The sequence below is a fragment of the Rhinoderma darwinii genome, chromosome 5, assembly GCF_050947455.1.
Source record: "Rhinoderma darwinii isolate aRhiDar2 chromosome 5, aRhiDar2.hap1, whole genome shotgun sequence".
Classification (NCBI taxonomy): Eukaryota; Metazoa; Chordata; class Amphibia; order Anura; family Rhinodermatidae; genus Rhinoderma; species Rhinoderma darwinii.
Window position 1 is genome coordinate 30,778,276 of NC_134691.1, and position 17,384 is coordinate 30,795,659.

Consider the following 17,384-nt stretch of genomic DNA (forward strand, 5'->3'; position numbering starts at 1 on the left):
TTCTAGATTTATAGCATTTATCATCCTCATTTAATCATTGTACTTTTTCGTTTGGTCACCACAAGCAAACTTTATTTCACAGCTGATGGCGCCGACATCCAGACTTATTGCAGGTCCTTGAACCGCTGTACTGTGACATTAATCTGGAAGTAGAAAGTAGTTTTCAAGGTTCGGTTCATCGTATTGTTACCTCTACATATCACGTTTTCACCAACCTACAGCAAAATTTGTGTTTCCAAAGTTCAGTGCCAAGTTTTCGAAGTATAAAAAACTGAACTTTCTTAGGTTTCCCATTAAAGGTGTTCAGATGACACAGATCCACTTCTCATAAAGTCAGATGCTAATTAAATTTTATATATATATAATATTTATTTTTTTCATGTTAGTGCGGTCAACATAACATTTTCTAAGCATGCACAGTAGCAAGAATCCCTGTGCCCGGGTACAAGAGGATCCGTGCTGTGTGACTGAGCGACACTACATGCGTGTCCACCAAGGGGCATCTACCCAGTGTTAGGCTCTGTTCACATCTGCACCCTGGTTTCCATGTATAATATTCGTAGTATGATTGAAGCCACTGGCATACGACAGACCCCACTGACTTGGGGGTGCATCTGGTTCCACCGTGGTGCCCGTTGTTTTTACAGGAAAAAATAAAGCTGCATGCAGCTTTGATCTTCTAGTAGAATCTGACGGGATCTGCAACACAGGCTCCAAACAATTTAAAAATTCAAATTTTGAAAATTGTTACATCTTCATCATAGGGCAAAACAGTTAAATAAAAAATAAAGAAAAAATCCTTTTGTAATTAGTTTTTTTTTTTCTCTAATCTTAAGCTCTGTTCACATTTGTCTTTCATTCGGTGGTTTAGGGTTTACACAAGAACAGAGTAACCGGCAGATGCCCGACAGACCCCATTATAAGGCTGGCAATACAAATGAAATAAAAATTGGCCAAGCCCGCTGATCAAGGGTATGTTCACACTTTAACAAAAACATCTGAAAATACAGAGCCGTATTCAAGGGAAACCAGCTCCTAATTTTCAGACGTTTTTTAAAGTGTAGCTAAACCTTTGTCAAACTTCTGACATGTCATAGTGACACGTCAGAAGTTTGGATTGGTGGGGGTCCGAGCACTGAGACCCCCGCCAATCCCTAGAACGAAGATGCGCTCAGCCGCTTCATGTCTGTTCGGCTTTTTCCGGAAAGCCGATGTATCGGCGTACAGGCTCATAGACTTTCTATTGAGTCCGTACTCCAATATATTTATTTCCGGAAAGTCGAACAGACACGAAGAGGCTGAGCCCTCACACGAGCGCTTCAGCTAGTTCGTTCTAGCGATTGGTGGGGGTCTCAGTGCTCGGACCCCCACCAATCCAAACTTCTGACATGTCAATATGACACGTCAGAAGTTTATCAAACATTTAGCTACACTTTAAGCAACTAGCGTTTTTTTATGGCCATTTCTGTATTGAATCAATGAAAACCGGCTCCAAAAACAGCTCAAGAAGTGACATGCACTTCTTTTTACGCGCCGTTATTTGAAAATGAGGCAGAAAAGAACGCCCCGTCGGAAAAGAGAACGCCGTATTTCCCATTGAAATCAATGGGCAGATGTTTGTAGGTGTTCTGCTTCCGTTTTTCGAGACGTTTACGGCCCAAAAAACACCGGAAAATAGCCCATGTGAACATACTCTTAAGGATCCCTCGACGATGTAATGTGAATAGGAGGCCTCCTGAGCAACCCCCAACTATAGACGTCAGGGAAAACAAGGATCGGGCACACTAGATTTTAATACGCCTGATCCAGAAGGGTTGGGCAGCAGATTATTCTCCTTTCCATATTGAAATACACTTGGCTGAGTAGAGTCGGGTGAAAAAGCGGTCAGCCAAAAGAGCTTTCGGCCGATAGCGATTGTATGTGCAGCCAGTTTTACTCAATAGGATCCGTCGTGGCTCCACAAGAACACTGTGCATTCACCTGTCCACCCATGCAGCAGAACCGCTAATGGACCCATGAATTGAATTCTAACTAATGGGTTGCAGCATGGTGTGCACACAGTCATATAAAAAAGAGGCACTTCTGCTAGAAGCCCTGAAGAATGATGAAAGTCCTTCTGGGCAGACACCATCTCCGAGACTAATAAGATCTGTAGTTCCATAGCAGAATTAGATTACCTGACATCAGAAAACAAGGCATCTTTTTACTACCCCAGAAACAGTGCCATTCTTGCCAATGGGCTGTGTCCGGTGTTGCAGCTCAGCCTTAATAAATGCTAAGAAAACTTTTGATGCCCTTTTTTTTTTTTGGTTAAATTAAATTTATGTAATATGGTTTTACATTTTAGCACTGCAGCTTCTGTGTATCCTCTGTACATAGACGCTGAAGCACACCGCTGGCAGACGAATCCGGTACTGAGCTGGTCTGACTGTGGCTCCTGTGTGCCTCTGACACCTTATCAAAGGCTAGGTGCCCAAAGTGCAGATTTTGACATCATTTTGTAAGCCAAAACCAGAATTGGACGCAGGAGAGCAGACCTATACAGCCTTTCTTTATAGATTTCCTTTTGTTAAGGTTCTGTTACTGGTTTTGACGTAAAAAAAACCCACATGCAAAAGCTGCAGCAAATCTGCTATGTGGGAACCCAGCCACATACTGATCGAAACGGTTTTAAGTGATGGTGTCAGAGGCACACAGCAACTGCTGTCAATCAAGCAGTCAGACCAGCTCACTGACAAGATTCAGCTGACCGCGGCGTTCTGCAGCTTCTATGTACAGAAGATATTTAGTAGCTGCAGCGATAAAAGTGAGTAAAATTTAGAATTACAGTATATTATAAAAATAGTATTCCAAAATACATACACTCCAGGGAAAAAACAAACAAAAAGACATCAAATTTTATTAGCCTTTAACATAAATAAGGATCATCTGCAATAACAACAAAGACTATGGGCAAGAGTGGCAGTTTCTAGAAGAGAAAAAAGCCAGCTTATCTTCACACTGCACCTCAAATGACCCCGATCCGATTCTGACTCTCCACCCTCCTCTTTTTGATGATCATTGAACTAAGGCCCCATGCACACAACCATAATTTTCATCCCTAATTACGGCATTCATAATTACAGATGAAAATGCAGGACCCATTCATTTCAATTGGCCACAGACACCTTTTCGGATATGTGTACCGGGCCATAGAAAGAATACGCAAAATATAGAAGCTGTCCTATTCTTGTCCGCAATTGAGTCACGGACTCTAAGAAATCTATGGGGGCTTACGCAATTGCGGACGACTATGGACGTGTATCCGTAGCCAACGTATCCAGGGACAGTAAAAACTATTAGGAGTCCCCACACACGAGCGCATTCGGTCCGTGATATACGGTCCGTATGTCTGCATTTCCCAGAACGAACACAGTGCAGGGAGCCGGGCTCCTAGCATCATAGTTATGTACGATGCTAGGAGTCCCTGCCTCTCCGTGGAACTACTGTCCTGTACTGAAAACATGATTACAGTACGGGACAGTTGACCCACAGCGACACCCAGCGTCATAAAATAACTATGATGCTAAGAGCCCGGGAAATGCAGCCGACATACAGACCGTATATCACGGACTGAACAGGCTTGTGTGAATCCGGCCTTACTGTCGTGTGTATGAGGCCTAATAACATTCTTGCTGCAGTCAAAAGAGAACGAGCATGAGCGACAGGGCACCAGAAAACAGCCATCTTATTTTATTGGTAAACACACGATTATTGCTCAGGTAGAACACATTAGGCTTCGTTCACCCTAGCAGCCGTCACTGCACTATTCATCCAGTCTGCTATTGCATAACCCAAAGTTCTGCAACTTTCCCAGATTTTGTTTTTTAATCCCTCACTGCTGTCAAGTTCTTTTTGCCGTCCGTAAATCTAAATATTCTTGTTCGCATACAGTGGCTGAGAAACTGCTCACAGCGAGATTGTTATATCCAGTCTGGACCATCCTGTGTGAGCTAAATATATCGATAGCAAGTCTCTCTCCTGTCCTGATAGTTTGTTACAAAGTGCCAGCGTACTGAGAGAGCACCCTAGGGTCCAAGCCGTTTGCTTAGGCCAGTAGTCTCCAACCTGTGGCCATCCATCTGTTGTAAAACTACAACTCCCAACCTGCTCGGACAGCTGGAATCGAACTTTCTCAACAACTGGAGAGCCACAGGTTGGAGACCACTGACCTAGATTATGGGAAAATGCACCAGTAACATAATCCTAATGTGCAAAAATATGTGTACCTTATTTAAAGGCTAGTGTGAACAAGGCCATTGCTTGCCGAAATAAATACAAATTCTTAAAAAGGTGTCTCAGAATCGACCGTTCTCCCCAGGATAGGTTATAAATTGTCTAACTGCTGAGGGCACCTCCCACAGATTACAAGAACCAGGGTCCTGAACCCCCTGTTCCTGCACACTGCACCCCTGCAGTGAGGAGGAGCTGGAATGGAGCGATGCTTGAGCATGCACCAGCTGCTGCATTCAATGTCTACAGGGCTGATGGAAACAGCAGAGCTTACTGTACTCGGATGTTTCCATCATTCCCATAGACTTATGAAGCGGCAGCGCACACGCTCGACCAATCCTCCAATCAACGTCCTCATCGTGGTCAAGGAGGTACAAGGAGCTCATGAACCCCTTCTAGTCATCGGTGGGGGTCCACGCAATCAGACAATTATCACCCACCCTGTGGAAAGGTGATAAAATAGACAAATCTGGAAATACCCCTTTAAAAGTTAACAAAATTAAAGGGGCTATATGAGATTAGAAAAACACAGCTGCTTGTTTTCAGAAACCACACCACTATTATCCATGGGCTGTGTCTGGTTTTGCAGCTCAGCCCCACTCACTTGAATAAGGCAGAGCTGCAATACCACACATAGCCACTAGAAAAGAGTGGCGCTGTGTCTAGAAGAAAGCAGCCAAGTGTTTCTAATGTTATGCAACCCCTTCAGCACGGTGATAAAAAAAAATATAAAATCTGCAGTTGTTGAGTAGGGGTCTCCGCAGTTATGCAGTGGGATTTACAGAGGGCTTATTCTTTCTTTTCCTCTTTTTTTTCTTTCGCTCGGGAGCTGGTGTTGTGGGTTTTGGTTCGTTTTTCTGCTTTTTCTTCATGCAGCTTAAAGGGTTAGGACCCCCAACGCGTTTCCTTTTTCTCCCCCCGCGCTCTGTGACCTGCGAGACCCCCTGCTCATCTTTCAAATGCTCAATGTTGTGTTTCTGATGCTCGGGAAGCAGCTGATTGGCCTGCAGAGCCTGGACGTGGGCCACAGACTTAGGGGACGGCTTGTCCAGAACAATTGTGTTCTGAATGATGAACATCAGGGGGACTCCTGCTCTTTTTTTCACTTTATTTGCAAGTTCTTGGTCCTGGGAAACAAAATTCAATAGATGTTACACAAAGTAGAAACCAAAAAATATATTTAAAAAAAATACAAAAATTCAGAAATGGTCAGTAAAAGGCAGACCCCCAAGACGCACATTTAATATTCTAATAATTGTGCCCTTATAATCCTGTAAAAAGCGGTGAACCTGTGCGCCCATCACTTGACCAAATATACCCTTTGGGATTCAGCAATAAAGGTCCTGTTCACATCTGCGTCAGGGTTCTGTCAGACCTTTCCGTCAGGGGGAACCCATAGCTTTCCGTTTGCATTATCCTGGATTTCAATGGTAATGCTGCCGTTGCAAATGGTTTCCGTTTTGTAAGTTGTTTTTTTGGTGGAATCAATAGTGTAGTCAGCTATGCTATTGATTCCGCAAAAAACAACAAAAAAAAAACAAAACAAAACCTTACGGAACCGAGACAAACGGAAACCATTTGCAACGGAAACTAAGGTTTCCATTTATGGGTTCCCCTGACGGAAAGGTCTGATGGAACCCTGACGCTGATGTGAACAAACCCATATTGAATGACTGCAAGCAAAATAAAATGTATTTGCTGAAACCAGAATATCTCTTTATGGTTCATTTTTTAGCTTTTTCTTATTTACATGACTTTTCGCCCTATGTTCAGCATATATGTCCTGACGTACAGGCTAAACATGCCCATAATGCTCCATTAGCCCGATGAAGGCCAAAAGATTGTCCTTTTAGTCTTAGTCAGGTTGGTATACTTTTTTTTTTACAGGATGGAATAATCTAGTAGACTACGTTATTCTATCCAGAGGTATCCCGCAAAAAGTGTATACCATGCGATATACTTTTTTCAGAAGGGGAGTCTAAGGCCCTGTTCACAGAGTTTTTTGCAGGCAGGAAAATTCGGCCTAAAAATTCCATCTGGAATTTTGAGGCAGATTCTGATCTGCCTGCACGCCGTTTGCTGCGTTTTTTGCCGGCAGGCATTGAGCGTCGCGGGCAAAAACGTTTTCTCTGCCTCCCATTGATGGCAATGGCAGGAGAGCCGTAAACGCCCGAAGATTGGGCATGTCGCTTCTTTTTCCCGCGACACTGTTTATCCACTCGCAAGAAAAAAACGCCTCAGCCTCCCATTAAAATCAATGGGAGGCATTTTCGGCGCGTCTTCCGACGTGGTTTCCGCATAAAAACAAAACTGTGAACAGGGTCTAAGGGATGCCACTGTACGGCATCCATCAGGTATACGTTAAACGTATATCTCGGGGAGCTTCCCCAGGGTCGGAGTCACCAAGAAGAACTTCAGGTAGCGCTCTGCCATGGGAATCTGGCCCTGGGATAGCCCCTGACGTCACTGTCCATATATGGACAATGCGGTCGGGAATTTTAACTACGGAGTCACCACCCAGAGCATCGGAAGCACTCTGGCTGGTTACTCGGACTGGAGGAGCCCCTCCAGTGTACATGGACAGTGACACCGTGGGTTATCCAGGAGCGGATCTCAGCATCTCAAAGTTCCGAACATCACTGACCATATATGGACAGTGACATCCAGGGCTTTCCTAAACCAGTAGTCCCAGGCCAGAGAACTTGCGATGCTGTCACCGGGGCCCCTGCAGTTGAAAGCCCCTGACAGCATATGAACAGTGATGTCAGAGGCTTTCCCAGGAACAGCGTTTTAAGTAGCACTCTGCCCGGGGAGAACGGGAGACGTATCTTACTATATGCCTAATATAGCGGGATACGTCACCACCTCCAACGAAAGGAAAATAACACAATGTGAACCAGGCCTAACCCCCCCAGAGGTTGTTAACATGGGTTTTCAGAATCGTGAGGCAGATTTGCCATTCTGGATTCTTTGCAAATCTGGATGACAACCTCTGTGGGACACAACAATTAATCATGGTCTAATAAAACGTTCAGCAACTTTCTAGTATTCTGCGTCCCAATTCCTCACCACTTTAAAGATCTGTTTGCGGTCAGTGAACGGGACTATTTTTGATTACGTCTAAAAGGATAAAAACTGGTAAAAGTGTTCTACTGTACTTCTAATAGCTGAGCGTTTGTTACAATTGTATGCAGTGTAGACCACTTCGATTTGAGCTAGATACATCAGCAGCACAAATGATGATCGTACTGAATACAATTGTAGATAAGCCCTCAGAAAGTACGAGATCTCAGACTGTGTGGATGTAAACAAGAATTTCAATTCACTGACAGCAAATAGATCTTGAAAACAGTGAGGACTTGAAACAGTGCATTATGTAGATTTTGCTTTTTCGTCACCCAGCTTTGTGCCGAATCCTGAATGCCGAACCTACATTGCTACTGTCCGACATCTCTACAAGGATCGGCTTCTGACAAAAAGAGAACAAAGCAAGGTCTTCGTTTAAAGAGAATTTCCTTAAAACAAATCATCATGAAGAATATCAGCAGCGCTGCTCTGGGCTTTCCTAATCCTGTGGGTAGCTTAATGAATTCTCCAAAGATAAAATATATGGAAAGCGCGATACAACGTGGAGATTACGTGGCTACGCCGTGCCCTGCAGAATCAGTATTCGAGCATTACACAGGAGATTAAATGCAGTATAGTCATCACATAACACTCAATCGCAAGAACAAATACACAATAAATAGTAAACTACTACAATAGTGGTGTATGGGCATGTTCCTGTCTTTGGACCTCAGCTGGTATGAAGCCGTCCATATTAATGGCACAGAGATTTTCCAGCATAATATAATTATAGAAGAATAAAGAAGCGTTGCGGCCCCTTCATTCTCAGTCGAACTCTCAACAATCACAAAAGTAATGGCGTATCCTAGTGCCGATGGGAATACCCATCAAAGACCATCAATATTTATTGTTGGCCTATTCTTAGGCTAGGCCACTGATGTGTGATCCAGTTGGCATTGCAACCCCTTCATTCTGTGATACAGGCCCGGGGTAGTCCACTTGTATGATATAAAGTCCACTGTTATCCCAACCCCCACAGGTTATTTCACCACTGAAGAAGAATAGTTTGATTTGTGCAACAACCCCTAAAGAAGGAACGAATCCGAGGATCAAGTGATCTTGTCCGCGGTCAGGGTATGTTCACACGCTTAGCAAAAAACTGAGCGGTTTTCACCCGAAAACAGCTCCTGATTTTCAGACTTTTTTTTTTTTTTAATTAAAGAGACTCTGTCACCACATTAGAAGTGCCCTGTCTCCTACATAAGGAGATCGGCGCTGTAATGTAGGTGACAGTAATGCTATTTAAAAAAAACGATCTTTTTTCACAAAGTTAGAAGCGATTTAAGTTTATGCTAATGAGCTTTCTTAATGCCCAAGTGGGCGTACTTTTGCTTTCGACCAAGTGGGCGTTGTACAGAGGAGTGCATGACGCTGACCAATCGGCATCATGCACTCCTCTCCATTCATTTACACTGCACTAGCGATATAGTTATATCACTATGTGCAGCCTCATACACAAGCCCTAACATTACTACAGTGTCCTGATAATGAATACACATGAAATCCAGCCTGGACGTCATGTGTACTCACAATCCTGACACTTCTGACTCTTTTCTCTGAGATTCCGGCAAGTGACACCAAATCTCGTTTAGCTCCGAGATCTCGCGAGATTTCGTATCCGTTGCTGGAATCTCACAGAAAAGATTCAGAAGTGTCAGGATTCTGAGTACACATGACGTCCAGGCTGGATTTCATGTGTATTCATTATCAGGACACTGTAGTAATGTTAGGGTTTGTGTACGAGGCTGCACATAGTGATATATCTATATCGCTAGTGCAGTGTAAATGAATGGAGAGGAGTGCATGATGCCGATTGGTCAGCGTCATGCACTCATGCGTCATGTACAACGCCCACTTGGTCGAAAGTAAAAGTACGCCCACTTGGGCATTAAGAAAGCTCATTAGCATAAAGTAAAATCGCTCCTAACGTTGTGAAAAAAGATTGTTTTATTAAATAAAAAGCATTACGGTCACCTACATTACAGCGCCCATCTCCTTATATAGGAGACAGGGCACTTATAATGTGGTGACAGAGCCTCTTTAACTAGCGTTTTTCGGTGCGTTTTTTTTGCGTTAATTTTTTTGGACCTGTTTTTATATAGTCCATGAAAACAGCTCCAAAAACAGCCACGTAAAAAAAATAAAAAAAACCCAGTCGGAACAGAACACCGTTTTTCCCATTGAAATCAATGGGCAGACGTTTGGAGGCGTTCAGCTTCCGATTTTTCGACCCGAAAATAAGCCGTGTGAACATACCCTCCGGGTCAGATGGCGTGGTCTCCTGCTGGACCACATGTGCCGTGTTGTGGATGAGCCCCATTATGTCAGAACCTGATAAATATATTACTAGACAGAGGTATCCTTTAAGACGACTTGCTGCTACGAGCCAAGAACACTTAGTAAAAGAGTCCAATCTTCTTGGTCGTTATATAATTAGTAATCCATTTGTGAGGAACGTCAAATCGCTTAGAGAGATTATCATAATCTAGTAAATTCAGCGCGTGTAAATCAGCCAACAACAAAGCGCCGAATTGACATGTGAACCCGCCAAATAATGTGGATGAAGAAGGTGCAGTGTCCGGCTGTGGAGCGGAGAAGGATCAGTCCTGGAGCGGTCGTCTTGTGGAAGGTCTTACCATATTCTATTCTGAGTTACGTTAATCTACTACTAATGGATGACCAACCAATCACAGCCATTACACAGTGTCCGTAGGGAACTTACACCAGCTTCCCATAGACTCTGAATTGTTATGCCAACTTGCATCTGCTCTGTGCCCGTCTTAGGCTCCAATGGAGCCCCAGACGCAATCTTTCTTGGCTGCGTTATTTTGTCTAGCCAAACGACAGACACCATGGCGGAAACCCAATCGCACCCGTTAAAGTCAATGGGTTCCCTCGGGCGCCGCTGTTTTCCATCATTCGATGAATTTGGCGGCTCCGGTTTCTCTTTGTTCTGCTCCCATGACGGAGAAGAACTACGTAAAACCGAAACTCAGATGTGAAGTAAACGTTACATGTCAGGTTTAGAGATAAGTTAAGGCAAAATAAATCGGTAGTGCTAGAATAGGTCATAAGTACAGTCCGGGAATACTAGTTCTTCTAAAAGGTGGGGGGGGGTGCCCAAAGTTGGGACCCCCACCTATCAGAAATGCAGACTGTATTGTGACAACCAATATATCCACCATTACAGCTTTCCAATGAGAGGTTTCCCAGTTTTCCTAAATTAAATGACCAATTATACATTCTCTGTTGCCAAATTGCTGTAGATTTGTCGTTCAGAAGTTTAGGAAAGCTGGGTGCCATTCTGATGAACACACAGCTTTCCCAGAAACAGATAAAACGAATAGAAATCTATACATTTTGTATTTATTTCTGTTTTCAAGATTTAGAAGTCTCCCAACCCCCGCAGACCATTATATTAGAACATTCACCAAACACTCCAGCCCGTTCTACAACATGTCTCCCATTTCTCCATAGAAACGGAATTCAAATCACGTCACCAGGCAGCCGAGCCGCCCTAGCAATAAATTGTTTTCTCACAGATACCTGGGTGGCGATGAAATAATGGTGAGAGTTGTCGTCTGCAACCATGGATAACAGGCACGCCGAGCCACTGACCGGACTCTGGAAATGAGCGCAGCTCCGCGCTTGAAATCTTTGGGCGATTAATTTAGCTCCATATAGTTCCTTCCCCAAGGACTCCAGCTCCTTAATAACACAGCTAGGAAAAATAAACAAAGCATAATCTTATCAGGTGCAGGTCATATAATAAACGTACATCATTAGAAGTACATACAGGACGTGCCGGGTCACTTTACCCTCCGAGGAAATAAATGCAGAAGATCAATATATTCCAGTTTATGTATGACAAATGCATTACTTATCCCGTACTGATCAGGAGTTACAGCCTGTATTATACTCCAGAGCTGCACTCACTATTCTGCAGGCTTCAGAGCTGAAATCTCCTAGCACTCCCTGCTTTATCAATGTCTGCAGAGCTTGCTCTGATGATTTGCATTCTAAGACATGTAGGTCGTTACACCAGGAACTGTATGATACAGGAAAAAAATAAAATAACTGTCCCCCAGCATTATGGTAATTTAACAGTTAGGGGCGTTTCCAACAATAGGTTTGTAGACTGTTTCCAGTAACAACTAGCAGAATTGTGAATGCAGCTCTGGAATACAATACAGGCTGTAAATCAAAGCACAAAATAAGTAATGTAATAATCTTCACGAGACAACCCCTTAGAAGCATAATGTGAATACGCTATTTAAAAGTCCAATTTCCAACAATGTAACATGGAAACATGTCAAAAGTGTGAACATATAGTGACTTATCCCTACTCAAATGCTACTCCGTCAATGCAACTGTATGTGGGCTTTTTTTTAATTTATTTTTTATTCATTTTGGGGTTTTTTGAGGGAGGGATTGTAGCCACTTAGATGCTCTGATCATTGAATGTGGCGGCATCTAAGGTGTTAAACAACCAGGATCGGAGTTATCTCCGATCCTGGCTGTTGTTTCGGGATGTCGGCTGTACATTACTCCAGCTCTTGCGCCATCCACTGGGCATACGTACTATTACTCCTAAAGAACTTGTGCAAACGGGATAAGGGGTTTAACTTTAACAACCAATTTTTTGGACTGCTCCAATGCGTCTAAGACTTAAAAAAAAAAAATGTCATCTTTGGGAATATAATCGCCGTCCGTTTTGTGTAAATGGCTCCTATGCAAACCTATGTGTCGCCATAGTTAAAGACTACAAATAAACGGTCGGTAGTCTGTGTGGTTGGAAAGGTAAACATGCTCTATATACTGAAAAGCCTAATAATCGTCAGCATCATACACTTCTCGTCAGAACGCCCAGCTAGTAAAACAAGTAAAAACGCCCCGATGTACGCACATAATACACGCCCAGTTGGACTTTTACTTTAAACACGCACAGTTGGACTTTAGAAAGCCTCATTTGCATAAATATAAAAATGGTCATAACTTGGCCAAAAATGCTCGTTTAAAAAAAAAACAAAAAACGTTACTCTTATCTACATTGCAGCGCCGATCTGCTGCAATAGGAGATAGGGGTTGCAAAATCTGGTGACAGAGCCTCTTTAAAGATGTTGATTACAGTAATGTTTTTATTTTTAAAAAACGAGCATTTTTGGCCAAGTTATGACCATTTTTGTATTTATGCAAATGAGGCTTGCAAAAGTCCAAGTGGGCGTGTTTACAGTAAAAGTCCAACTGGGCATGTATTGTGTGTGTTACAACTGGGCGTGTTTACTACTTTTACTAGCTGGGCGTTCTGACGAGAAGTATCATCCACTTCTCCTCAGAACGTCCAGCTTCTGGCAGTGCAGACACACAGCGTGTTCTCGAGAGATCACGCTGTGACGTCACTCACTTCCTGCCCCAGGTCCTGCATCGTGTCGGCCACATCGGCACCAGAGGCTACAGTTGATTCTGCAGCAGCATCAGCGTTTGCAGGTAAGTAGCTACATCGACTTACCTGCAAACGCCGATGCTGCTGAGGAATCAACTGTAGCCTCTGGTGCCGATGTGGCCGACACGATGCAGGACCTGGGGCAGGAAGTGAGTGACGTCACAGCGTGATCTCTCGAGAACACGGCTGTGTCTGCACTGCTAGAAGCTGGGCGTTGTGAAGAGAAGTGGATGATACTTCTCGTCAGAACGCCCAGCTAGTAAAAGAAGTAAAAACGCCCCGATGTACGCACATAATACACGCCCAGTTGGACTTTTACTTTAATCACGCCCACTTGTACTTTTGCAAGCCTCATTTGCATAAATACAAAAATGGTCATAACTTGGCCAAAAATGCTCGTTTTTTAAAAATAAAAACGTTACTGTAATCTACATTGCAGCGCCGATCTGCTGCAATAGCAGATAGGGATTGCAAAATCTGGTGACAGAGCCTCTTTAACACTAATGTCCTTGTGGTTGGGTCTGGTACTGCAGCTCAGTCCCATTCAAGTAAATGTCTAGTGCTGCCACAAAGACAAGAGTGAGCCGATACTACAGGGAAGGGTGTCCTGCTAATCAGAGGGACCACAACAGCCCAGACCCCACAAATCTCACGTTGGTCTATTCTAAGGATGGGCCGTAAATATTATATCATGGAAAACCCCTTTAAAACTAACCCTACGAGAAAAACGGTTATAGCTAGTGCAGGATCTGAGGGGGCGGAGCATGACAAAAATTCCTTGTGCCATGCACCGCCCCTCAGACCACTTCATACTCAACACAGAACAATGTTTATTCCTACATCTCAAGTTCTCCCGCCCTGTATAGGGAAAGATGGGCCAAGCAGATCCCTACATTACTGCAAACCTCACCTGAGACTTCCCAGAGAGAGGGAAATAAGAGATTTCAGGTTTCCTTCCAGATTATTAAATCTTTAACATGGGACTAGAGGCAGCAGAGGAAGAAGGAAACCTCCTGTATCTGACACCAGAGACGCTCTGTAGTGTACGAGCACATGTGTAATTACAGGATAGGAAGTAGGGAACGTTCACACTGCGCCTATCTCCTGACATCAGACACATGGTGGTGGGTGCAGCAGCTGGCGGCTCGGACAGGCATCACACCCCGATTCAGGAGTGGTAAAGGATGAAGTCTAAGGACGTGGCCACACAGTGACTGACAGCGTTAGATGTCTCGTGATCACATGGGATAAGAATATTGTCAGATCATACAACACTGGATCATAGAAAGTCACATTACATGAACCAGGAAATAGCAAAGGAGCTTACACTCTAAAAAAGTAAGGGTATGTTCACACGCTTAACAAAAAACGTCTGAAAAATACGGAGCTGATTTCAGAGAAAACAGCCTCTGATTTTGAGGCGTTTTTGAAGCCGAGAATGAAATTTGGAGCTTCTTTTCAGAGGTTTTTTGAGGCGTTTTTCATAGTGTTCAATGGAAAATCCGCTCCAAAAAACACCTCAAGAAGTGACATGCTACTTCTTTTTACGCTACGTTTTTTTTGACAGCGAAGCGTAAAATAAAGGCTCGTTGGAACAGAATATCAGAATTCCCATTGAAAGTAATGGGCAGATGTTTGCAGGCGTATTAGGGGCGTTTTTCAGGCGTAATTTGAGGCGTAAAACGCCTCCATTGCGTCTGAAAAGAGGTCGTGTGAACATACCCTAAATATATCAACATTACAACGTCACAGAGCACCACAGAGACAGAGACACACGGCCACAGAGACACACGGCCACAGAGCACCACAGAGACACACAGGGCCACAGAGCACCAGACACACGGCCACAGAGCCACACAGAACCAGAGACACACGCCTGCTGCCACAGAGCACCACGGCCGCTGCCACAGAGCACCACGGCCGCTGCCACAGAGCACCACGGCCGCTGCCACAGAGCACCACGGCCGCTGCCACAGAGCACCACGGCCGCTGCCACAGAGCACCACGGCCGCTGCCACAGAGACACACGGCCGCTGCCACAGAGACACACGGCCGCTGCCACAGAGACACACGGCCGCTGCCACAGAGACAAACACCCGCTGCCACAGAGACAAACACCCGCTGCCAGAGAGCGCCACAGAGACACACGGCCGCTGCCAGAGAGCACCACAGAGACACACGCCCGCTGCCACAGAGACAAACGCCCGCTGCCACAGAGAGCACCAGAGACACACGCCCGCTGCCACAGAGTACCACAGGGACACACGCCCTCTAACCACAGGTCTGCATGCCAATTACCACACGCCCAAGTGACGCACACCAAGTCACAGAGATGCATGCCCACTGCTACATTGCGCTATGTTGGCACTTACTGGGTAGTGCAGAGCTGCACTTCCCCCATCAGGTATTTGGGCAGCTGCTCCTTGATCTGGATTTGGTTCTTCAGAGCGGACTGGCAGAAGGTCCCGTCCAGCAGCACTTGATAGGGCTCCCGAAAGCGGAAGTTGTGCTTGTAGAAGTTCAGGTTCTTCTTCGCATGTTTTTGCCTTTTGATCTTCATAGCGGGCGAATCGGGTCACCTATCTCCGTACCGTGACGTCACGCACACCCGAGAAGCTGCGCTATCAACACGTGCGTGCTGTGTCCCGGAAGTACATCACGATCACGCTTCTACAACACACGCCCCGCTGAGGGCGGGACCTGACTGGTCATGTGACCAAGTACGTGAGCGTTCAACGAACGTTACGTAGGTAAGCGAGGAACAGAGCGGCCATGACAGTCACGTGACCTGCACTGCTGATAATAAAACGAAACGTGTCCCTCTAGTTTGTGCGGAACTACAAGGCTCAGCAGTTCTGGCACGAGCGTAGTAGTTCTAGGCTGGCCATGCAAATTCACTGAATATAGTGCAGACAATTCTGTATAAAACTGAGAAAATTGCTGTTAGAAAAGACGTGCGACTACATTCACAACCGTCTACAAACTATAAGAACGTCAGATTGACGTGATTGCGTCATAAGCGACGAGGACGATCTGAAAAGATCCTGCACTGCAGACCAACGGTTTTATTATTGTTTTCATGAAGAGACGTGACCCGTTATTGTCCAACAGTGGAAAAAAAACGTCAAAATCGACCATCTTGACTGGTCACACTCCTTCATGCTAACAAATAATCGTCGGACCGTATGTTTAAGTGTTGCAGCGTTATATATATTCAGTGGAAAGAAGGTCGTAACCTAAAATATGTGTTACAATCGAATAATTAAAGGGGTTTTCCCATGAAGGACATTTCTGATATATCCACAGTCATAAATGTCAGATAGATGCGGCTCTCACCTCTGGGACCGGCACCTATCTGTAGAACGGGGCCCCCTAAACCCTGTTCTAGCTTTTTGTACTCGCGCTGCCTCCCGGACACTTCCTGATTACATGGTCAGGGGTAACTCGCTGAGCTACGCTGTTTCCGTAACTCCCGACCATGTAATCTGGAAGGCAGCGCGAGTACAAAAAGCAAGAACGGGGTTTACGGGGGCCCGTTCTAGAGATAGGTGGGGGTCCCAGAGGTGAGACCCTCATCTATGTGACATTTATGACATAACCTGTGGATATATCATAAATTTCCTTCATGGGAAAACCGCTTCAACCCTATATTTAACTATAAAAACGTGAAAAATCTCTCAAAAGGGAATCCCAAAAAATAAACGTTTAAATCCTTGAACTGATCGACGTTGGTTTATCACTCCGGCAGGTCGCTATGCGCCTAGGCCGAGATGTCAGCACTGTTCATTGACCGCACGTCACCGCTCTCAGAGGCTGTCGTGGTGCACAGCAAGGCAGCAATGGAGGCTGGAATGGAGGTCTGTCCTCTTCAGCAATGAGTCCCGCTTTTGTCTCGGATGCAATGATAGCCGGAGTTGGGTCTGGAGTCCACGTTGGCAGCGCCATGAAGAGGCCTTCACAAGGGAACGTCACACGGGTCCTACTCCCGGGATTATGGTGTGCGGTGGCATACTGTACGGTAGCCGGACCCATCTAGTCTTCTTTCCAGGTACACTAACAGCTCGGCGTTACATTGATTTGGTCGTGGAAACAGTGGTACGGCAATTTCTCCAAAGTGTCCCAGAAGCCGTTTTTCAATAGGACACCCCAAGGCCGCATGTTACTCGTGCTACTGTGAGCAGTCTGCGTGGCCGAAACGTGGTACCATGGCCTACAGCCTCTCCGGACTTGTCTCACATCTGGGACGTCACATTGGTCGGCATTGTAAAGGAAGCTGCCAGCAGCCATTCTTGATGATTTGCGTGCCCAAGAGAATTCAGCGTGGAATAACATTCCTCAGACAACCAGTAATAACCTCATTGATAGCTGCCAAGGCGTGTAAGTGCGCGTATTTCTGTGTGTGGCGCTCATACTCAATACTGAATAAATCAAGATGTTTGGAATATTTGATTATGGCAACTATCGCACTATTATTTATGCACTATGACTGGCACTATGGATGACTATTATATATGCATTATAGCTAGTGTTAAAGATACGACAT

The 17,384-nt window shown here is 44.9% G+C and overlaps 1 protein-coding gene across 1 annotated transcript; it reads right to left on the reverse strand.

The window, feature by feature from the left end:
• Window positions 1-2,883: 2,883 nt before the first annotated feature.
• UTP23 (UTP23 small subunit processome component) lies at window positions 2,884-15,569 on the reverse strand. The gene is made up of 3 exons (XM_075825804.1): window positions 15,214-15,569; window positions 10,945-11,119; window positions 2,884-5,399 (listed from the first exon to the last, which is right to left on the reverse strand). Exons 1-3 carry the CDS (start codon window positions 15,399-15,401, stop codon window positions 5,037-5,039), a joined length of 726 nt encoding a protein of 241 aa, XP_075681919.1. The 5' UTR covers window positions 15,402-15,569; the 3' UTR covers window positions 2,884-5,036.
• Window positions 15,570-17,384: the final 1,815 nt, after the last annotated feature.

Bases quoted from the DNA above. Each gene is read 5' to 3' on its own strand.
- UTP23 (XM_075825804.1), bottom strand. From the start codon at position 15,401: ATGAAGATCAAAAGGCAAAAACATGCGAAGAAGAACCTGAACTTCTAC. The intron at 11,120-15,213 runs GTAAGTGCCAAC...TATTTTTCCTAG, and splicing joins GTGCAGCTCTGCACTACCCA to CTGTGTTATTAAGGAGCTGG. The intron at 5,400-10,944 runs GTATCTGTGAGA...TTTGTTTCCCAG, and splicing joins ATTATTTCATCGCCACCCAG to GACCAAGAACTTGCAAATAA.